The sequence below is a fragment of the Thalassophryne amazonica genome, chromosome 19 (assembly GCF_902500255.1).
Source record: "Thalassophryne amazonica chromosome 19, fThaAma1.1, whole genome shotgun sequence".
Lineage (NCBI taxonomy): Eukaryota > Metazoa > Chordata > Actinopteri > Batrachoidiformes > Batrachoididae > Thalassophryne > Thalassophryne amazonica.
In genome coordinates, this window is record NC_047121.1 from 42,006,555 (window position 1) to 42,024,704 (window position 18,150).

Sequence of the window (18,150 nt, forward strand, 5' to 3'; positions counted from 1 at the left end):
TGGCAAATGCTGGAGTAATCTGAAACTGTTTTTAATGCGGAGAGTTAAGACCATTATGTTGAGACCATTGTTAGTGGCAGTGCACTACTGGTTTATTGTGTTTCTTTAATCTCAATTTAAAGCAAGGGTATTGGGATGGTTATTTGGTTTTTGGTTTATGCGTGTGTTTCAAGAATGGGGGCCCCATGTCTATATTTTGCCTAGGGCCCCAAAATGGCTAGATCCGCCCCTGCCGACTTGACAGACATCATATTGTCATACAAGAGTTTTATTGTTCCAGATTATTACGGCTATAATGCCGCGTGTTTCATTTTTACTGTGTTGGTATTTTGTACGAGTGTGCTGAACACTTACTCTTATCTTTTTATTATTTCAGTTTTTGGTTTCACTTTGAGCGCTGCAGGAGCGGCTGACGTGTTGCCAGGTTGGTGCGTCATTCCGCGCAGACTGAGAGTTTTTGCCGAGTCATGATCAGTGCCTGCGGCGACGCGGTGCAGCAGCGAGAGTCCAGCTACGCGCTTCATTCCTAGAAAAAAAAAAACTTTTGAAACCCCGTGCCCGAAAATCTGATACCCAGACGCTCGTCAGGAAAGTTTGTCGTTGTTCTGTCACGACCTGAAGGTGAGTGAATGTGCAGTTTAGATGTGATGTCGCATAATATGCGGACGCGCCCTTCCGACGCAGAAAAGTCACTGTGAAAGGGAAAAAAAAGTCCCTTTTATTAACAATATTGATGTGGTGGGAACATAATTTAGCCACTTTGTCAGTTTTCCTCAAAATAAACAGAATAAACTGGCTGCTGTCAGTCGCGAGAGGAAGCTGCTGTTTTCACATCCCACTAAGACGGTTTTGTTTGTTTCCTGCACAGATAGACAGAAATCAACACTGGCTGCAACACATCAAAATATCTCAACGTGCAAATAATTTTTTTTTTTTTTTTTTTAATTGAAGAAAAAAATTACATATCTGCCCGTGTCACACTTTTAAGTGATGTTTTTGGCCTTGTTGCATTGAACACTCACCGCTTGAGCAGCATGTGTGACCTGTTTGGCTTTTTCTACAATTTATCTAGTACTTATCTTAAAATAAGATATCAAAGTGTGCACTTATTGATAAATAGAGATGTTTCTTATAGTTTCTGATAAGGTTTTGTGTGTGTGTGTGTGTGTGTGTGTGTGTGTGTGTGAGAGAGAGATAAGCAGGTTTTTCTTGACTTCCACCATAGTCTTTCTCTTCTTCATGGGTTTATGAAGCCAAAAAAAGCACTTTTGTCATAGTGCAGCAGATAACTGAAACATTCGTGCAAATGGTGATACATGCACCAAAGTTGGCACAAATACTCCACATTACTCTTGAAAAAACCAACTGGCCACTTGAACTTTCAATAGGCGGCCAGGTGGGGGTCAACTGAAGAATTACACAGGGTTCAAAATTAAAAATGCTCAAATCATTTTGAAAACTTCTCCACATTATTTGTCTGATTGTAAAGATTTAAAAAAGGTATAGTTTGGATTATCTATGACTATTGATCAGGAGTTATGGGGTAAAACAGCAAAAATGCCGAGAAACGTCAGTTTCAGTTTGTACAGGGGTTAAAAGTTAAAGTTCCTTTAATTTTGGTAAAAAAGTGATGCAAATTATTGGTTGAGCTAATAGGAATAATAAATGGAATAGTTTTGATTGTGTTGAATGTTTGGTCTCCAAAGTAATGTTCAAACAAGGTCAACATCCATTGGATTCTATGACATGTGACATATGTTATCCCGTAACATGACAAGGCTCTAGGACGACAGGGCACCCAAAACTGCGCTACAAGGACATCTGCAAGAGAGACATGAAAAACTGCAACATCGATGTCCAGACGCAGGAGAGCTGTGCAGGCAACCGCCCCGCTTGGCGTCTCTCTATCAAATAGGGCACAAAAGCCTCGGAGGCAACATGGAAATCAATCACCATCAACAAGAGAGCAAAGCGGAAAGAGCGCCAACATGAGCCCCAGAAACCCACTCACTTCGTCTGCGCCAGGTGCAGCAGAGACTGCCATTCAAGGATCAGACTTCACAGCCACTCCAGAAAGTGCAGAGGAACCAACTAGGGTCTACACCATCGTCTCTCGAGACGGACGGATGCTGAGAAGGAGGAAACATGATAACTAAGCATGATACATGATCCAAATTATTCCTTTTTAAAACCCTGTTAACTCAACTAATAATTTGCATCTTTTTTTTTTTTACCAAAATTGGAGCAACTTTAACTTTTGAACCCTGTACAAACTGACACTGACCTTTGTCACCATTTTTGCTGTTTTTACCCCATAACTCCTGATCATTCAGTCATAGATAGTCCAAACTATACCTTTTTGGAATCTTTACGATCAGACAAATAATGTGGTGTAGTTTTCAAAATGATTTGAGCATTTTTAATTTTGACGCCTGTGTAATTCTTCAATTGACCCCTACCTGGCCGCCTATTGAAAGTTCAAGTGGCCAGTCAGTTTGTTCTAAAGAGTAATGTCTAAGGAGTATTTGTGCCAACTTTGGTGCTTGTATCACCATTTGCACGATTTTGCTCTAAATATTCTCTTAGCTGCTGTACTATTATGAGTAATAAAACGTGAACCTCAGTCCGCTGAAGGGGAAGGAGGACATACATGAAGAAGTGCTCATTATGACACAGCACAAAGAAGGCCAGAGGGTTGTCAGATTAAATTTACACCAAAAAGTCCTCAAAAGCTTCAGATTTTATGCTACTTTCTTTAATCTTACACTGGGCAATAAGTTATTATTATTATGTTGTTGTCTTTTTGGTCGTCCCTCCATCTGCCCTTGTTGGTAAATCTTTTATTTGCCCAATTTACAAATTAGCATATCCCACCCACCCATCCAAAAAAAAAAAGCCCAAATTTTTGGTTGCTACTCATTGGCCAGTGACACTGTCATTCACGCACCAAAGCCCCCCCCCCCCCCCCCCCCAAAAAAAAAAAGAAACTCAAGTGCAACGTCCAACCAACCACTGCTTATCTGCCCTTAACCAGGCTGAAATGCAAGTGAGGGCACTGTTTCCCCAAAATCAGAATTACACACAGAAGAAAAGAAATTAACAAATTAATATCTTCACCTGGATCATAATGTAACTGACTCTTCTATGAACCTACACCTACTTCTCCAACAAATTTCTTAGGAACCCATTCAGACACAGAAAGGAATAAGAAAAGAGTTGAATGTACCACCTTCTTGCTCTCAGTGCTAACCATTAATTCGGTCACATGACTTTTGACGCGTATCTTCATCAAACAACTCCAGAGGGTTAATCCATTGCCTGATGCAAAGCTAATTCATTTAGCTAAACCAAAATAATAGTAATAATAATGATAGAATGAATCGAAAACTAAAAACAAGGCTGCATGGTGGCTTAGTGGTTATATTAGTACTGTTGCCTCACAGCAAGAAGGTGGGGGGATCAATTCCCGGCCTTTTTTGCGTGTTCTCCCTGTGTTTCCATGGGTTTCCTCCACATGCTCCAGCTTTCTCCCACTTACAGGTGAATTGGGCAGGTGTTGAGGCGGTTGAGCACGTGAGAGAACGCAGCTGCTCTGGTTAGCTGTGTAGGCTAACACTTACCAACACATCCATCCATCCATCCATCTTCTACCACTTAGTCCATTTAAGGGTCGCGGGGGGCTGGAGCCTATCCCAGCAGCCATAGAGCACGAGGCGGGGTACACCCAGGACAGGACACCAGTCTGTCGCAGGGCCACAAACAGACAAACAAACACAAACACACACACACACACCTACGGACAATTTAAAGATTCCAATCCACCTAACCCGCATGTCTTTGGATGTGGGAGGAAACCGGAGCACCCAGAGGAAACCCATGCAAACACGGGGAGAACATGCAAACTCCACACAGAAAGGCCACGGGAATTGAACCCACGACCTTGTCGCTGTGAGGCAACAGTGCTAACCACAAAGTCACCGTGCTGCCCCTTACCGACACAACCTCTCCCATTTGCCTCTTCTTCTGTTATCTACTGGCAACCGAAGGAAACTGCACTTTTCACGACTGTGATCACAGCCGAAAACAAAACAGTACACCATTTTTCCATGTGAAGTTATGCTGTTTGTATTACGCAGTGGTAGGCTGTCCCCAGAAGTGGTCAAATCCCACAATATCACAATATCCACCCCCCCCAACTGCACCCCACCCCTGTGAACCTTGATAGACTTAAGTGGGTATAGAAAACAGATAAAACTAAAAACAAATGAGCAGTATAAAAAAACAACAAAATTAACTGAATATAAGATTTTTCCATATATAAAATCCTTAGTTTTTTTGTTTGTTTGTTTTAATTAAAGTTCTAAACATGTCTAGAGCGAACAAAATCTAAAGGTATTAAAGTACAGGCTTCTAATAAAATACAAAACTTAAAAATAATGAAGTCACTAAATATGTAATATTATAAAATACATATAAAGTCAAATATGTGATCACTTTTTACCTTTTGAAAATACATTTATTTTTAAGTGGTCTGCAGTTTATTGTTTTTGCAGTTATTGTACTGCAGAGTGATCATCCTTCAATACCTTTGTGTTATGCAGCAGGCAATATACACTGTTGAAGAAATGAAATTTTGTTAATATTATACTAGTCAGTAGGTTGGAGACACTTTCCCAGTGTCTCCAAACTTCTGACCGGTAGTGTATGTGTGTGGATGTATACTGTGCATCCAGAAAGTATTCACAGCACTTCATTTTTTCCACATTTTGTTATGTTACAGCTTTTTCCAAAATGGAGTAAATTCATTTTTCCCTCAAAATTCTACTCACAGAACCCCATAATAACAACATCAAAAGCTTCTAACTTAGCCTAAAATTTCCTGGCAAGGCATCTTAGCCTAAGGGTGAGCTAGCAGGTGTCTGAGAGCAACTCTGAGCAAGGAGTGGACAGAAACTCCTTTCTTTGTGAGGCTACGGGATTTACCCCGCTGCTAGGTATGACACATACTCTCATGTGCACCACTAGCTTAGCTTATGGCAAGCTAAAAGTGGACGCTCTTGTTGTGGCTGAACAACTATCCAGTTTCTGGATATTCTGGATATATCCGTCGGCCATTGTGCTTGATGAATTCCTGTGCAAAAAGTAGTTCCCAGATAATTGTGATTTATTGCTGTGAGATAATGAGTATATCTCATCTAAATTAATTCTAAAATTTGCCAGTAATAACATTATAAACATAACTGAAGTTTTAAGAGTGGCTGTAATAAATATTTAAAGTAGACCTGCATTGAAATAAATGTGGTCAGATTTCAGAAAGAAATAGCTGATATGTATTTATAAGACCCTTGTGAATGCAATAAAGTAAATCTGTAAGCCCAAATTTGTAATTCAGCGGAGAAATCTTCGTTTAAAATTGACAAATTTGCAGCTAAAATTTAGCCCTCTGTGAAAACAGTTTGTACAGCCGTATCATTTCCATGATGTCAGGGACAAGACGACGCACTCCCGCCTTCAGTCCGATCCCGCATTGAAATTGATTTTATCTGTTAGTAATGTTACTTATACACATCCTGGTTTCAACATCCAAAAGTAAGCTGCAATGAATGTGAGATACAGATCTGTGTGCTTAGATCAGCAACGACATCGACAGCGGGCACCGTTCTTCCTCTCCCGCTCTCTGCCTCCGCTGCGCTTATTAAGTCTGCAGGCTCGTTAACGAGCTTGTTAACTGCCGACGCGGGCCACTCACACCGACCGTGTCTGCTTTGCAGCCGTAGTTGTGCCAGATTCAGCGCACAACACCGGCATCACCTCTCTGTCTACTGAATGGAGCTGCAGCACACTTGGCACAACTCCTGAGATTATGCTCGCTGTTTTAATGGGAAGCGGCTGGTACACCTGTTGCTGCAAGGACAGACTTCTTGCGGCAAAATCCACAGCACCGTACGTCTCGGCAATCGGAGCCCCAGAGCTCCATGGACGCTGAGAGAGGTTTATATATTTTTAATGACTGGAATTCTTTGCGGGTCTCGCCTCCATATCCCGCGATGGTACCGGAGGGGAAAGACAGTAGATTTTCATTGCGACACCACTCAATCAAACGGGCGTATGGAAAAAGTCCCCCAAAATAATTTTCAAGCACAAATAAAAGAAATGTGTACTCACCAAACGTGCCGCAAGACAATATGAAGTTTTAAAAAAAGTAGATCCTTCCGTATAAGACAAGAAAAAGGTGCAGATGCAAACTGATGTAAATCCACAAATTACAATTGGCGCAATGCATGCTGGGAGAGGGTCTTGTCCGTGACGTCTCGGCAGCGTCCATGATGAGAGGGACAGTTTGCGGAGGGCTAAATGTTAGCTGTAAATTTGTCATTTTCAAATGAAGATTTCTCCGTTGAATGACAGATCTGGGCTTGCAGATTTACTTTACTACATTCAGAAGGATCTCATGTGTAAATGTAAGTCATTTTTTGTTCAAAAAATCTGACTGCATTTTTTTCAACGCAGGTCTCCTTTAAGAAATTTAAAGTTTATGAGCAACTTCACCTGTGGAAGAGTTCAGAAAGATACGATCTGAATGTTTTGATTACTATTTACAGTTGGCGATGAAAGACTTGGGTGTTAACTTCATGTTAAAGTCAGAACAAGAAGCTGCACTGAAAGAGATCTATCTGGGAAGAGACACATTCTGTTTGTTGTCGCTCCAACGAGAGCGGCACGCTGAGCAGTGTGGCAAAAGTAGTCCGGCGAGCTTAATCTGTGGGCGCGAGCTATCCCACAATGCCAAAATAGCAGAGATGTCGCTCCAACAAGAGTGGCACGCTGAGCAGGGTGGGTGTGACACAGTCGATTAGTTGTTACAAAAAGGGAAAGAGAAAGTTATGAATGGACAGTAAAATCAACCAATCATATAACCTGAAATGCGTAATTGTGAAAATAATTTAATGTCATGATGATGAAACTCAGCAAAATTAAATCAATTGTTTCCCAAGCTTCAAAATGTTTGACCGTGCCTCATTCACATGCCAAATATTATATTGAATATCTTATTGTTATGTTTACTCTCCATGCTGGTAATTGCGCACAAGCGATGAGTGTCAGAGGTGCTGGTTCATGCTGTAATCTCTGCTCTCACTTAGAGATTGCATCTTACTATCATCACTTTTAATAGAAATAATTGGATGAATTTTGTAGAATTTACATGCAATTTACATTTTTCCGGTACCCAGGTATGGTAGTGTTGTGATGACCTTCATCTCAGGCGTCATTACGTTACTAGGCTGGGTAGGATGTGTAAGTTAATTCCTGATGAGGTCAACCACAAACATTATCCCTTCACCATCAAGCCGGTAGCGTGTTACTGAATCGCTGCCATTCAACAGACGGAGAATGTCTCTCCTTCTGCTCTGTCTTTCCGCCATCTTGTCTGGTTAAGACACTGTAGGGCTTCTTAAAATTCCTCCTCCCTCTTAACAGTTTTTCACCTTAGGACTGAAATTGTGCATTTGGATGTTAACAAAACCACTGAGGAATTCTGGTAATAATTCCATTACCCCTCGTCCCCGTGTCAAACTAATCCCGTCCAAATGGGGCTTTCTTTTTACAGGCTTTATCAAGAATTTGTGACGGTTACAGTAAAAGCAATTCTCTTCTAAATACAGTTTCAGTTTGTCTGTGTGCCTGCACTGTAGAAACCAACCTGTTATAAACAAATTTTAGACTTGAACCAGTTCCTGTTACATTATGTGACATATCTGGATTCACGTTTGGTTTGTGATCCGCCCACTGTGTGGGGCTGCACCCTGTGAGAGCATGAGAGGCGGCGTGGTGAGAGGGCAGCGGGCACAAAAACAGACCGCTTCTTAGAAACGAAGCTTATTGTTCATAATGATCATTTTCACCTTAGTGGTGATGTAACATCACACTTCATGTCCTACATTAGCTGTTGTTGATCACCTGTAGCACTTTTCCCCTGGTTCGTACCTTTCTTAAGAAGTTGGCAGTACTCAGTAGATTACAAAAGGATTAAACCCAGAACAAAGAACAAACTTAGCTCTACTCATTGGCTCAATTCTTACTTTGTTTTTGTTTCATTGTTATACTCAGCGTTGATGTAAAAAAAAAAAAAAAAAAAAAAAAAAATTTAAATTTCACTGACAACTTTGTTAAACTCTGAATTTGTGAACACAGGAACTCAGGATGCACCTGAGCTCAATTTTGAGCTTCATGGTAAAGGCTGTGAATACTTATGTACATGTGATTTCTCTTTTTTTTTTTTATTTCTTCACATTATTATTATGGGGTATTGTGTGTAGAATTTTGAGGAAAATCAAAAATCGAATTTCATCCATTTTGGCATAAGGCTGTAACATAAAATGTGTAAAAAGTGAAGCACTGTGAATACTTTCTGGGTGCACTGTATAAGCTGAAGATTTTGTGCAGTTTCACAAACATCTTCTCTGGGTTTGCTTGTTAACATATATTATCCCATAAATACGGCTCCTGAAGAAAACACATTTTTGGTCTTTGTAAGCTTAATATCATGTATTTATGTGTCTGTCTCCGTGTGATTCTCACATGTTCCAGTCTAGTTTTGTCAGCACTAATGAAACAGATTAGTTCTGTCATGCTTGTGTGTCATTTGTAAGGAAGTAAATGCAGTGTAACTAACGGGCAGCGGAGCTGAAATCATTCCTTTGTCTCCAACTCCAGGCCCGATTAGTTCTGCTTCGGCAGTGACACACTGTGGAATGTAGAGATTTCATATCTGTCGGTTACAAACTTGGACTGTATTTACTCTTTTGTGTGATGTTGGTCTCCAACTCCACAAAGACTAAACTCACACTGTCACGCATTTGCACAGCATTATTCACACAAGAGGCACACTAAAATTAAAAGTAGTTAAAGCAAAGTTAAAAGTTAAAGCTCTTATCTTTAAGAGTAACTTTAAAGTATAAGATAAAGGTGAATGGAGGAATGTGTGTTTTTGTTTCATAGCTTTGGATCACTCGTCTCCAACTGAAAACATACGGTTTATATATGTTTTATTATTTTTAGTGTACTGCTGGAATGGTTAGAACTTTTCCCAGGTTCTAAAAGTTATTAATGCACCAGATGTAGTCTCTTATATATTCCTTTAACTAACTGATTTTCTTGTTGTTGTTCTGATTTTCATCATCCGTTTATTGCGATATCTCAAAAACTGTCTAACTTTTTTCTAATTTGGCAAGAGCGTAATATGGGCCATTGACATGGTTCCCATCCAAAAATCATATCCGTAGGTTCATTTGTTTGGAAATGGCGGCCATTTTCATGCCGAAAATAGCCATTTAGAGCACTTAAAGACAATTTTTTCAAAAACTTATTTATTTATTTTTTTTGGTTCTAATTTGTCAAGGGTATATAATGAGTCATTGAGAGACACACACACACATATATATATATATGTGTGTGTGTGTCATTTCTTTTTGTGGTTTTGATCTGGATTTCACCTGTGATCCTGATTTCATGAATTGTCTTGGGTTTCATAGGCCTGTTTTTTAATCTATTTTGCCTTGGGCTTTAATTGGACCGGTAACCCACAGGGTCCTTGGCACTCTAGTGTCATTAGTTGACATTTTCCTTCATAATGACTGCAGTGACAGTTTCTCAGATATCTTCAAAAGTTTGGAAACAGCAGAGTAAATATGAATTAAAATCCATACTGAAACTTAACACACAATGCTGACGCATCATGTGAAGATTTGCATGAATGGAAAAAATTGTGGTCCAACATAAAGCAGAAATAATTAGACTTTTTTTGTTGTTGTCATCTGCTTGCTGTCCGCAAACTCTCATTCATTGCCGTATGTGACTATCAGCAGCCTGTTTCAAGGTTTCTTGTCAAAATTTAGGCCACTTTCTTCCTAGTGAATGCAAAAAGGGTTTGCACAGAGGGAGCTAGGTATTGTGTGTGAAAGGGTTGGCTTTACCATGTTCATTAGTGCTTGGGTGTTTTGTAGTCATGACATCAACCAATCGGAATTAGTGTTTGTCCTTCCCTTTAAACTGGAGTGCAGCAGGCAGTATGAACAGACCAAAGTACCGTAAAAAGTTTTTCAAAATTAATATTCGGTTTCTTGAGAATGAGATAAGCTTTGTGCATTTGAGAATCAATAGCGTTTCAAAAACTGTTTAAAAAAAAAAAATGCTTCTTCTTCTTTCTTTTTTTTCCCCCACAGTCAGCATTGTAACATATGACGGTGAAAGAATCCCTGCCTGGACACATGTGATTGTGCAACTACACACATTTGGCAGCCACTTCCCTTCAAGTGTGGGACACCAAAATGACAAGGACTCATTGAAATGTTTTGAAAGTGTTTAAACTTGTGCAATGAGTTTAATAGCCAGTATTTGACACATGATTTGGAAACTGGCTGATCTCAGTAGAAGACTGCTTGTGGTGCTGGAGCCTGGATCTGTGTTTGACAGACCATCATGTAAGTGACCATCAGTGTATTTTGGCAGACAGTGGCATAACTTAAGGTTTTTCTTGTTTTTATGAATGGAGGCACCAACGGTTAGCACCATTTCATTAATCAAATTCCTGTTTTTTTTTTCTTTGTTTATTGAATAGGTGATGTCTTCATGATTAAAAATGGAGGACCCAATGACATCATTACCACTCACTGGATACTTTATATTAACCAAATACGTTATTTCCCAAGAAAACTCATTTGCTAAAAATATGACTCCAGAAGAAGGCAAACCCACAACCTTTAACCCAAGAAGACTGTAAGATTTTACAGAAACGAAAAAAAAAAAAAAAATCCTCCACCACAATGAATTGCCCGAGAAGGAGAAAACGTTTGGCTCATGATAAGGATTTTATGGCAATCACTGTTCCATCAATACACGGGTCTGAGTACCTTGACTACACCGTGGAAACCCATGCATCCACAGCCCTGAAGGTCATGGATGAGTTCAGACAACAGGAGATGTTATGCGACCTGGTGCTGCATGTGACGTACAAGGAAAGCACGGTGGACTACAAGGTGAGAGAACCTCTAAACCACTACACCAAAACATTTTGTCTTTAGTATTTGACTTGTAAAAAGTAAATTTACCATCTGATGAAAGACAACAGAACACAGCACAGCATTTAATTCAACCAAATATAGTCAAGGCAGAGTTTCCAAAATGGTAAAGGACCAGTTCACTTTTTATAAGCCAGTGGGTGCTTGACAATCACTTTGAGAGAAAGCCCTTTTTACCTAAATCTCTGACAAGAAAATACGTGTGCATTAACTGTACTAATACAACGTTCCCCGTGAGTGAGCAAGGCATGCTCATTCACTGGGGAAGTTGTAGTGCTCTAAACCAGTTTCTCAAATTCTCAACTGAACCCTATAGGTTTTGAAGGATTATGTCAAAACTACTTCATGGATTCTCACCAAATTTGCACCACAGATACGTAGATGTTAGGGCATGGAAGACTCCACTGAATAATGGAGGTGATCCAGATCCGGATTGGCGGACATCAGAAATCTCTGATTGCTCTTGTTTTTAAACTGTAATCAGAAGTAATACCGGTGTTGTATGGAATTATGTTACCTCTCCTTATAATTCACATTAGCAGCAATGGAACAGGTCCCTGCCTCACTCCATCTAAATTCTGAGTCTGTTAGTGAGGCACAGGGCAAGCTGCCGATGACCACTTTAGTAATTTCTCGGTTTTCCTGTTGATTTGCTGATACTGAACCAATGCCGTAAGTGCAGTTATTTCCGGCAGACTAACTCTGCTTTTTCTGTCTGTCTATGGCACTGATGAGCACTTTAATGGATGCTGGTCCTGCACCCTAGGGCTCTGGACTGACCTCACGCCCTACCTATTCAAGACCTGGAAACAGACACTAAGCACCAAGATGGGATTCTTTTTATTTCAATAATGGACAATGTTGTTGCTGTTCTGTTTTTTTTTTTTTTTTTCCTCCCCATCTTTTCTAAAAACTTTGTAAACTGTTAGAATGGCCTAAGCAGTGGGTCACCCCTCTAAGTCTGGTCTGCTTGAGGTTTCTTCCTCATTATCACCAAAGGGAGTTTTTCCTAGCCACACTCGCCTGTGTGCTTGCTCAGAGGTGTCGGTAAGATTAGACCTTACTCATGTGAATTGTCTTGAGGCAGCATTGCTGTGATTTGGCACCATCAGAATTATAATTAAAGATATGGGTTAGCTGCAAGAGATTGTTTGATGACAGAGGGGTCTGTGACTGCTCTAAATTAATTTAAACCACATTTTTAAATGTTAAATTTGCATAGTATAGTTATTTGCATATTATTGCCCTAAGTGGGCAACTATTTTTTAAATTTGCAAGGGGGATAAGGAATTGGCATACCAATATGGAGAAGCTACTATGAGCAAATTTTAATCTGGATACCATGTCACATGACGAGGGTTGAAATAAAAAAGTGAGTTTATTCTTTTAACTTTTTTTTCCTCTCCAGGTACACAAGGTGGTTCTGGCTTCCTGTAGCTCCTACTTTCGAGCAATGTTCACGAGCAGCTTCAAAGAGTGTGATGCCTCAGAGGTTACCCTGCGCGATGTCTGCCCTCAGGTGGTGGGGAGGCTTATTGACTTTGCTTACACTTCCCACATCACCGTTGGAAAGAAATGTGTCTTGCACATTCTTTTAGCTGCGATGAGGTAAGGTTTCCTTTCACTACAGTACGTTACAGAGAACAGAATAAGTCCCTTCAGCTGCTCCCTTGCTTGCACTCAGGGTTGCCACAGCAAATCTGAAGTGGATCTGCATGTTGAATTGGCACATTTATGCCGGATGCCCTTCCTGACATAACTCCACATTACATGGAGAAATGTGGCATGGGTGAGGTTTAAACCGGGAACCTTCCACACTAAAACCAAGTGCACTAACCACTTGGCCACCAGCCCTGCATACAGTATGTTATAGAGAATACAGTATATAATCTTATAAAACAGATGCTTGATTTTAACTGGAATTCATTACAGTAACAATAGAATTGCTAGTTTTGGACACTAATATATTGACTTCTCACTCCCAACTTACCACATATTGGCATTCGGTCAAAACAAACCTTTTGCATCAAAATGTGATTGCTTTGGGTTGAGAATGTGTTGATATTGAGGGTAGTGTTAGGTACAAGTAAGATAATTAAGTTTTGTCCTGCTTGTTTGTTGTGTTCTACAAGGTATCAGGTGGAAGACGTAGCCAAAGCATGCTGTGACTTCCTCATAAAGCAGTTGGAGCCTGCGAATGTCATCGGAATTTCTCGCTTTGCCGAAGAGATCGGCTGCACTGAGCTGCACCAGTGGAGCCGAGACTATATCAACACTCACTTTAATGAGGTGGGAGGCAGACAAACAAATACATGAACTGACCTATAGCACATTTGGTCATAACACACCTTACCTTTTGGGGAGGGGTCACAGCCGTTCAAAATGGTTATTCTCGGTGTCAATTACAAACGCCTGCGAGTTAGTAAAGGACACAGTGGGGACTCCAGGAAGTCCAAACATAACGATCAGCGGACCAGGCTCCAGCCTGTCTCCAAGAACATGCGCGATAACATCAAAATACAAAATCCAATATGATTGACGTTTGGAGCAAATAAAAAAAATGACTTAAATCACAGGGAGAGGAGTTACATCTATCACACAGATCAGAACACTGGGATAAATTTTGGATAATTTGAACTTCAATAAATGCAGCCTGTGTACTACTTTAAATTGAATTAGGGAAAGTCTTGCACAAGATGATGATGTATGAATTCTGTCTACAACCTTATCCCAGAAAACTTCCCCAAACTCCAGACCCAACTCTTGTTCCCAATTACAGAATTTTATTGAATGGATGATTGTCCATTGAAAGAACACTATTATATATCCACGATATAAGAACTTTTTTATGGGGCATAAGTTCAAAGAGGTCCTCCCAAGGATGTTTAGGGGGCTGAGTAGGGAACTCCAGAAAAATTAGTAGATGGACAATGTGTAGTAAGTCCCTTCAGCTGCTCTCTTATTTGCACTTGGGGTCGCCACAGCAAATCCAAGGTAGATCTGCATGTTGAATTGGCACAGGTTTTACTCCGGATGACCTTCCTGACGCAACTCCACATTACATAGAGAAATGTGGCAGGGGTGGGGTTTGAACCGGAAAACTTCTGCACTGAAACCAAGTGCGCTAACCACTTGGCCATCACCCCTGCCCAGCAGATATACAATGTCTAATTTGGAAAAAGTAAGTAAATAAATAGATAAATAAATAAAATGAGTGCAGGCCACATAAGGAAGACATATCAGTAAAATTAAGAAAGGTATTGTCTTAAAAAGTTCACAAACATTTGAACATTTGCTTTTCTTACCCCATAGATGAAATGCAGCATCTAAGAAGGAAGGAGGAAAGGGGTGATTATTACATAAAGGGCCAAGAGCAGAAGCAGTAACACATTAGAAGTGAACTTGAAATTGATACTTTTTGTTTTTAGAGAGGCAAGTACAACAGGATTGTCTGTGTACCAAGACAGGGACACAGGGAGAGATGAAAATAATAAGGCTGGGAGAGAAGTAGATAAACACGACTTAGCTTCTAACTGACACTAAGTTGTATGCGTATCTTTTAACCAGTAAATGTATTTTTGAATATTAGTTGCACAGTAATAAAACATCAAATTAGGTAAAGACAGATTGCCACTGATTTTTGTAATAATGATTTCGGTACTTTTGGAGTTTTACTCTGCGACAGACTAGCGTCCTGTCCAGGGTGTACCCCGCCTCACTCTCTGTGACTGCTGGGATAGGCTCCCGCACCTCACAACCCTTAATTGGACTAAGTGGTTGAAGATGAGTGTGTGATAAGTGTGGAATTTTACCTTCCCATATAAATGAGTATATCATTTGATCGATAGATTAAAAAAAAGGGTTTTTGGGAAGAACCAAAGAATACACTGAAAAAGATATTAAAAACTTGGGTAAAGCATTCATTTTCACTGTTGTTAATACTACCTGAAAGAGACACTGGTGAAATAGCCCATCTTTGAAAAGCTGACCTTATATTGGACAAAAAAGGAGTAAAAATTGCAGCCTGCAGAGCCTGAGGTGAACCAGTTACATTCAGTTCCAAGTACTTAAAACCAGAATGAGTTAGATGGACAGGAATATCAGTTTGTCTGGGACATTGTGCAGCTACATTTATAGGCAAACATTCACGTTTTTGTATGTTAAGCCTATATCCAGAAAAACAGCCAAAATTTTTTGGTACTGCTGTAATAGATGTTAAATGACTAGTTGGATTTGTGACATATAAAAGTAAATCATCTGCATACAGAGCAACCCTATGGTCTGTACTCCCAGGAGTCACACCTTGGAACAAGGAAGAGGTTCTGAGACTTATTGATAGTGGCTCTATTGGTAAAGCAAAATGTAAAGGGGTCGTGGTACATGTCATGACAGAGTAAAAGAAAAGAGTGTTTGTACAATGCTGCATTCATGTGGCAGTGAAACTGAAGTAAGAGATTCTGTTCATCTTTCAGAACATTCTTTGTCACATCCTCTGCTCTTAGATCATTAACTGTTCTTTCCTGATCTTGTACCTTACACTTCCCTGACAGTCTGCTCTCCATCACTTTCATTTCCACCACTGCAGCAGTGTAAACTTGTGGCACAGGGGCCGGATAAAGTACACGAGCCTTTATTTTTACGGCATCAGTAAGCCTTATGTCATAAAAGCGACTGCCCTAATCCTTCCACATATGCAGCTCAAAAAGGTCAACATACTGTATGCACATTCTTGTATCAGACATTATTTGTGTATTAATCATGCTTTATTTTGAAAATGCTGCACTTTATTAAGAGAATGCGCTCTGAAAATGAGGTGAAGTGTATTTCTTTGGTCATCAGAAGGTCTTCAGTGAGAGTGCACTTGTGTTTTTCTGTCCTAGGTGACTAAGGAAGAAGAGTTTTTCAGCCTTTCTCACTGCCAGCTGCTGGAGCTCATCAGTCAAGACAGCCTGAAAGTCCTCTGCGAGTCTGAGGTGTGTGTGGCTTAAAATTATTAAGACTGCTTGGAGAGTAAGAAAGTTCTTCACACCTATTTTAAACATGAGTGTTTGCCGTGTCACATGATGCTTGGCTGTTTTCTTTTTCTGTAACACTGATTTGGTGCTTCTTTACATTATTTAAATTAAGTATAGTGGGGCGGCATAGCAAAACAATTGTTCATTTTGTGATAAATGCATGGAATTTGGTACAGATATTCTAAATTAACTGTTTATTTTCAGATATGGAGCCATCCTGGAGCTGACCTCTAATGAGCTACAGGGATCAATAAAGAATTACACAGGGTCAAAATTTAAAAATGCTCCAGTCATGTTGAAAACTATACCACATTATTTGTCTGATCATAGCGATTCCAAAAAGGTTTTAGACTATCTAGAACTGAATGTTCTGGAATTATGGGATAAAAATGGCAAAAATGGTGACAAAGATAAGTTTCAGTTTGTACAGGAGTCAAAAGTTGGTCCAATTTTGGTTAAAAAAAAAAAAAAAGTGATGCAAATTATTGGTTGAAATAAATGGATTAATAAATGAAATAGTTTTGACTGTGTTGAATGCTTGGTCTACAAAGTAAAGGTCAAACAATGTCGACGTCCATTGGATTCTATGATGTATGACATATGTTACCCTGTAACATGATAACTAAGCATGACAGATGGTGCAAACTATTCCTTTTTTAAAACACTATTAACTGAACCAATAATTTGCATCTTTTTTTTAACCAGAATTGGAGCAACTTTAACGTTTGACCCCTGTACAAACTGAAACTGACCTTTGTCCCCATTTTTGCTGTTTTTACCCCATAACTCCATGGAATTCAGTCATAGATAGTCCAAACTATACCTTTTTGGAATTGTTATGATCAGACTATATCAACTATACCAACTATATAAACTATACCACATTATTTGTGTGGCATAGTTTTCAACATGATTGGAGCATTTTTTTTTTTTTTTTTTTTGACCCCTGTAGTTCATTAGAGGTCAGCTCCAGGATGGCTCCATATCTGAAAATAAACATTAGTTAATTTAGAATATGGGTGCCAAATTCCATGCTTATATGACAAAATGAACATTTTTTTATGGAGAATTTAGCTAAGCTGCAAAACTAGTATCATGAAGACAGTAAGGGCTACAGCAATATGACCTTTGACCCCAGTGACCTTGACCTTAACCTAAATGATGACCTTGTCTGGATAATTTTGGAATCCACCTGTTTGTGCCACATTTGGTCTCAACTGGATTGAAAGTCAAATTCCTTGATCTTTGCCAAATTAATTCTTTAATGGCAGTTTTGGGTTCTGTCTTCAGGGACATACCAAAATTGGTAGAAATAAACAAAAGGACCTGGGAGGAGTTGATCAGAAAGCAGACAGGCAGACATGACCTTGACCACAGTGACCGACCTTTGGCAAATTAGACTTTGCTGGGCAATTCCAGCAACTCCATATGTCTGCTAGGTTTGGTGCAAATCTCAGTTTGTGTGTTGGGGGCATAAAGTTGGACCTTTTTTGACCAATTACAGGGTTGACCTCGATCCACATGCCAAGTTTGATGAAAATCAAAGGACTTTAGGCGAAAAGGGAGCAAACAGACAGACAGATGTGCATTGCAGGTTTGCTAGTTAGCATGCTGGGGCTGGTGTATTTATTTTAATGTGCAATATACACAGTTCATTTCATGCTAAAATGATAAAAATATGTATGAAAGAAACTCTCCTGAAGAAAAAAAATGAGTATATAACCACCTGAATCATTTTCTGATATGTTTAAATTGACTCTTGTCAGGTGTACAAAGCTTGTACGGACTGGGTCAGCCGGGATATTGAGAATAGGTCCCAGTATCTACACGCTCTCCTGAATGCAGTTCATATCTACGCCCTGCCTCCAAAGTTTCTAAAAAAACAGCTTCAGTCCTGCCCAGTCCTCAGCAAGGTAATTTAATTTTAACTTTCTGATGCCTACTGTGAAAATGTAACTACAAATGACGTTCATGATTTTAAAAAAAAAAGTATATTTTTCTTATGCTAGTTTTGCTTTAATAAATTGCTTATATCATTACTAGCTCTTTGTTTTAGT

The 18,150-nt window shown here is 39.6% G+C and overlaps 1 protein-coding gene across 2 annotated transcripts in view; it reads left to right on the forward strand.

The window, feature by feature from the left end:
- Positions 1–476: 476 nt before the first annotated feature.
- Positions 477–18,150, forward strand: part of keap1a (kelch-like ECH-associated protein 1a) — a 36,180-nt gene continuing 18,506 nt past the window's right edge. For both annotated transcript variants that reach the window (XM_034195502.1, XM_034195503.1), the window contains exons 1-7: positions 477–621; positions 10,224–10,481; positions 10,619–11,036; positions 12,487–12,686; positions 13,211–13,367; positions 15,959–16,051; positions 17,860–18,006. In XM_034195502.1, coding sequence (XP_034051393.1) covers positions 10,824–11,036; positions 12,487–12,686; positions 13,211–13,367; positions 15,959–16,051; positions 17,860–18,006 — 810 coding nt within the window. In that variant the 5' untranslated portion in view covers positions 477–621; positions 10,224–10,481; positions 10,619–10,823. The remainder of the gene's footprint in view (positions 622–10,223; positions 10,482–10,618; positions 11,037–12,486; positions 12,687–13,210; positions 13,368–15,958; positions 16,052–17,859; positions 18,007–18,150) is intronic.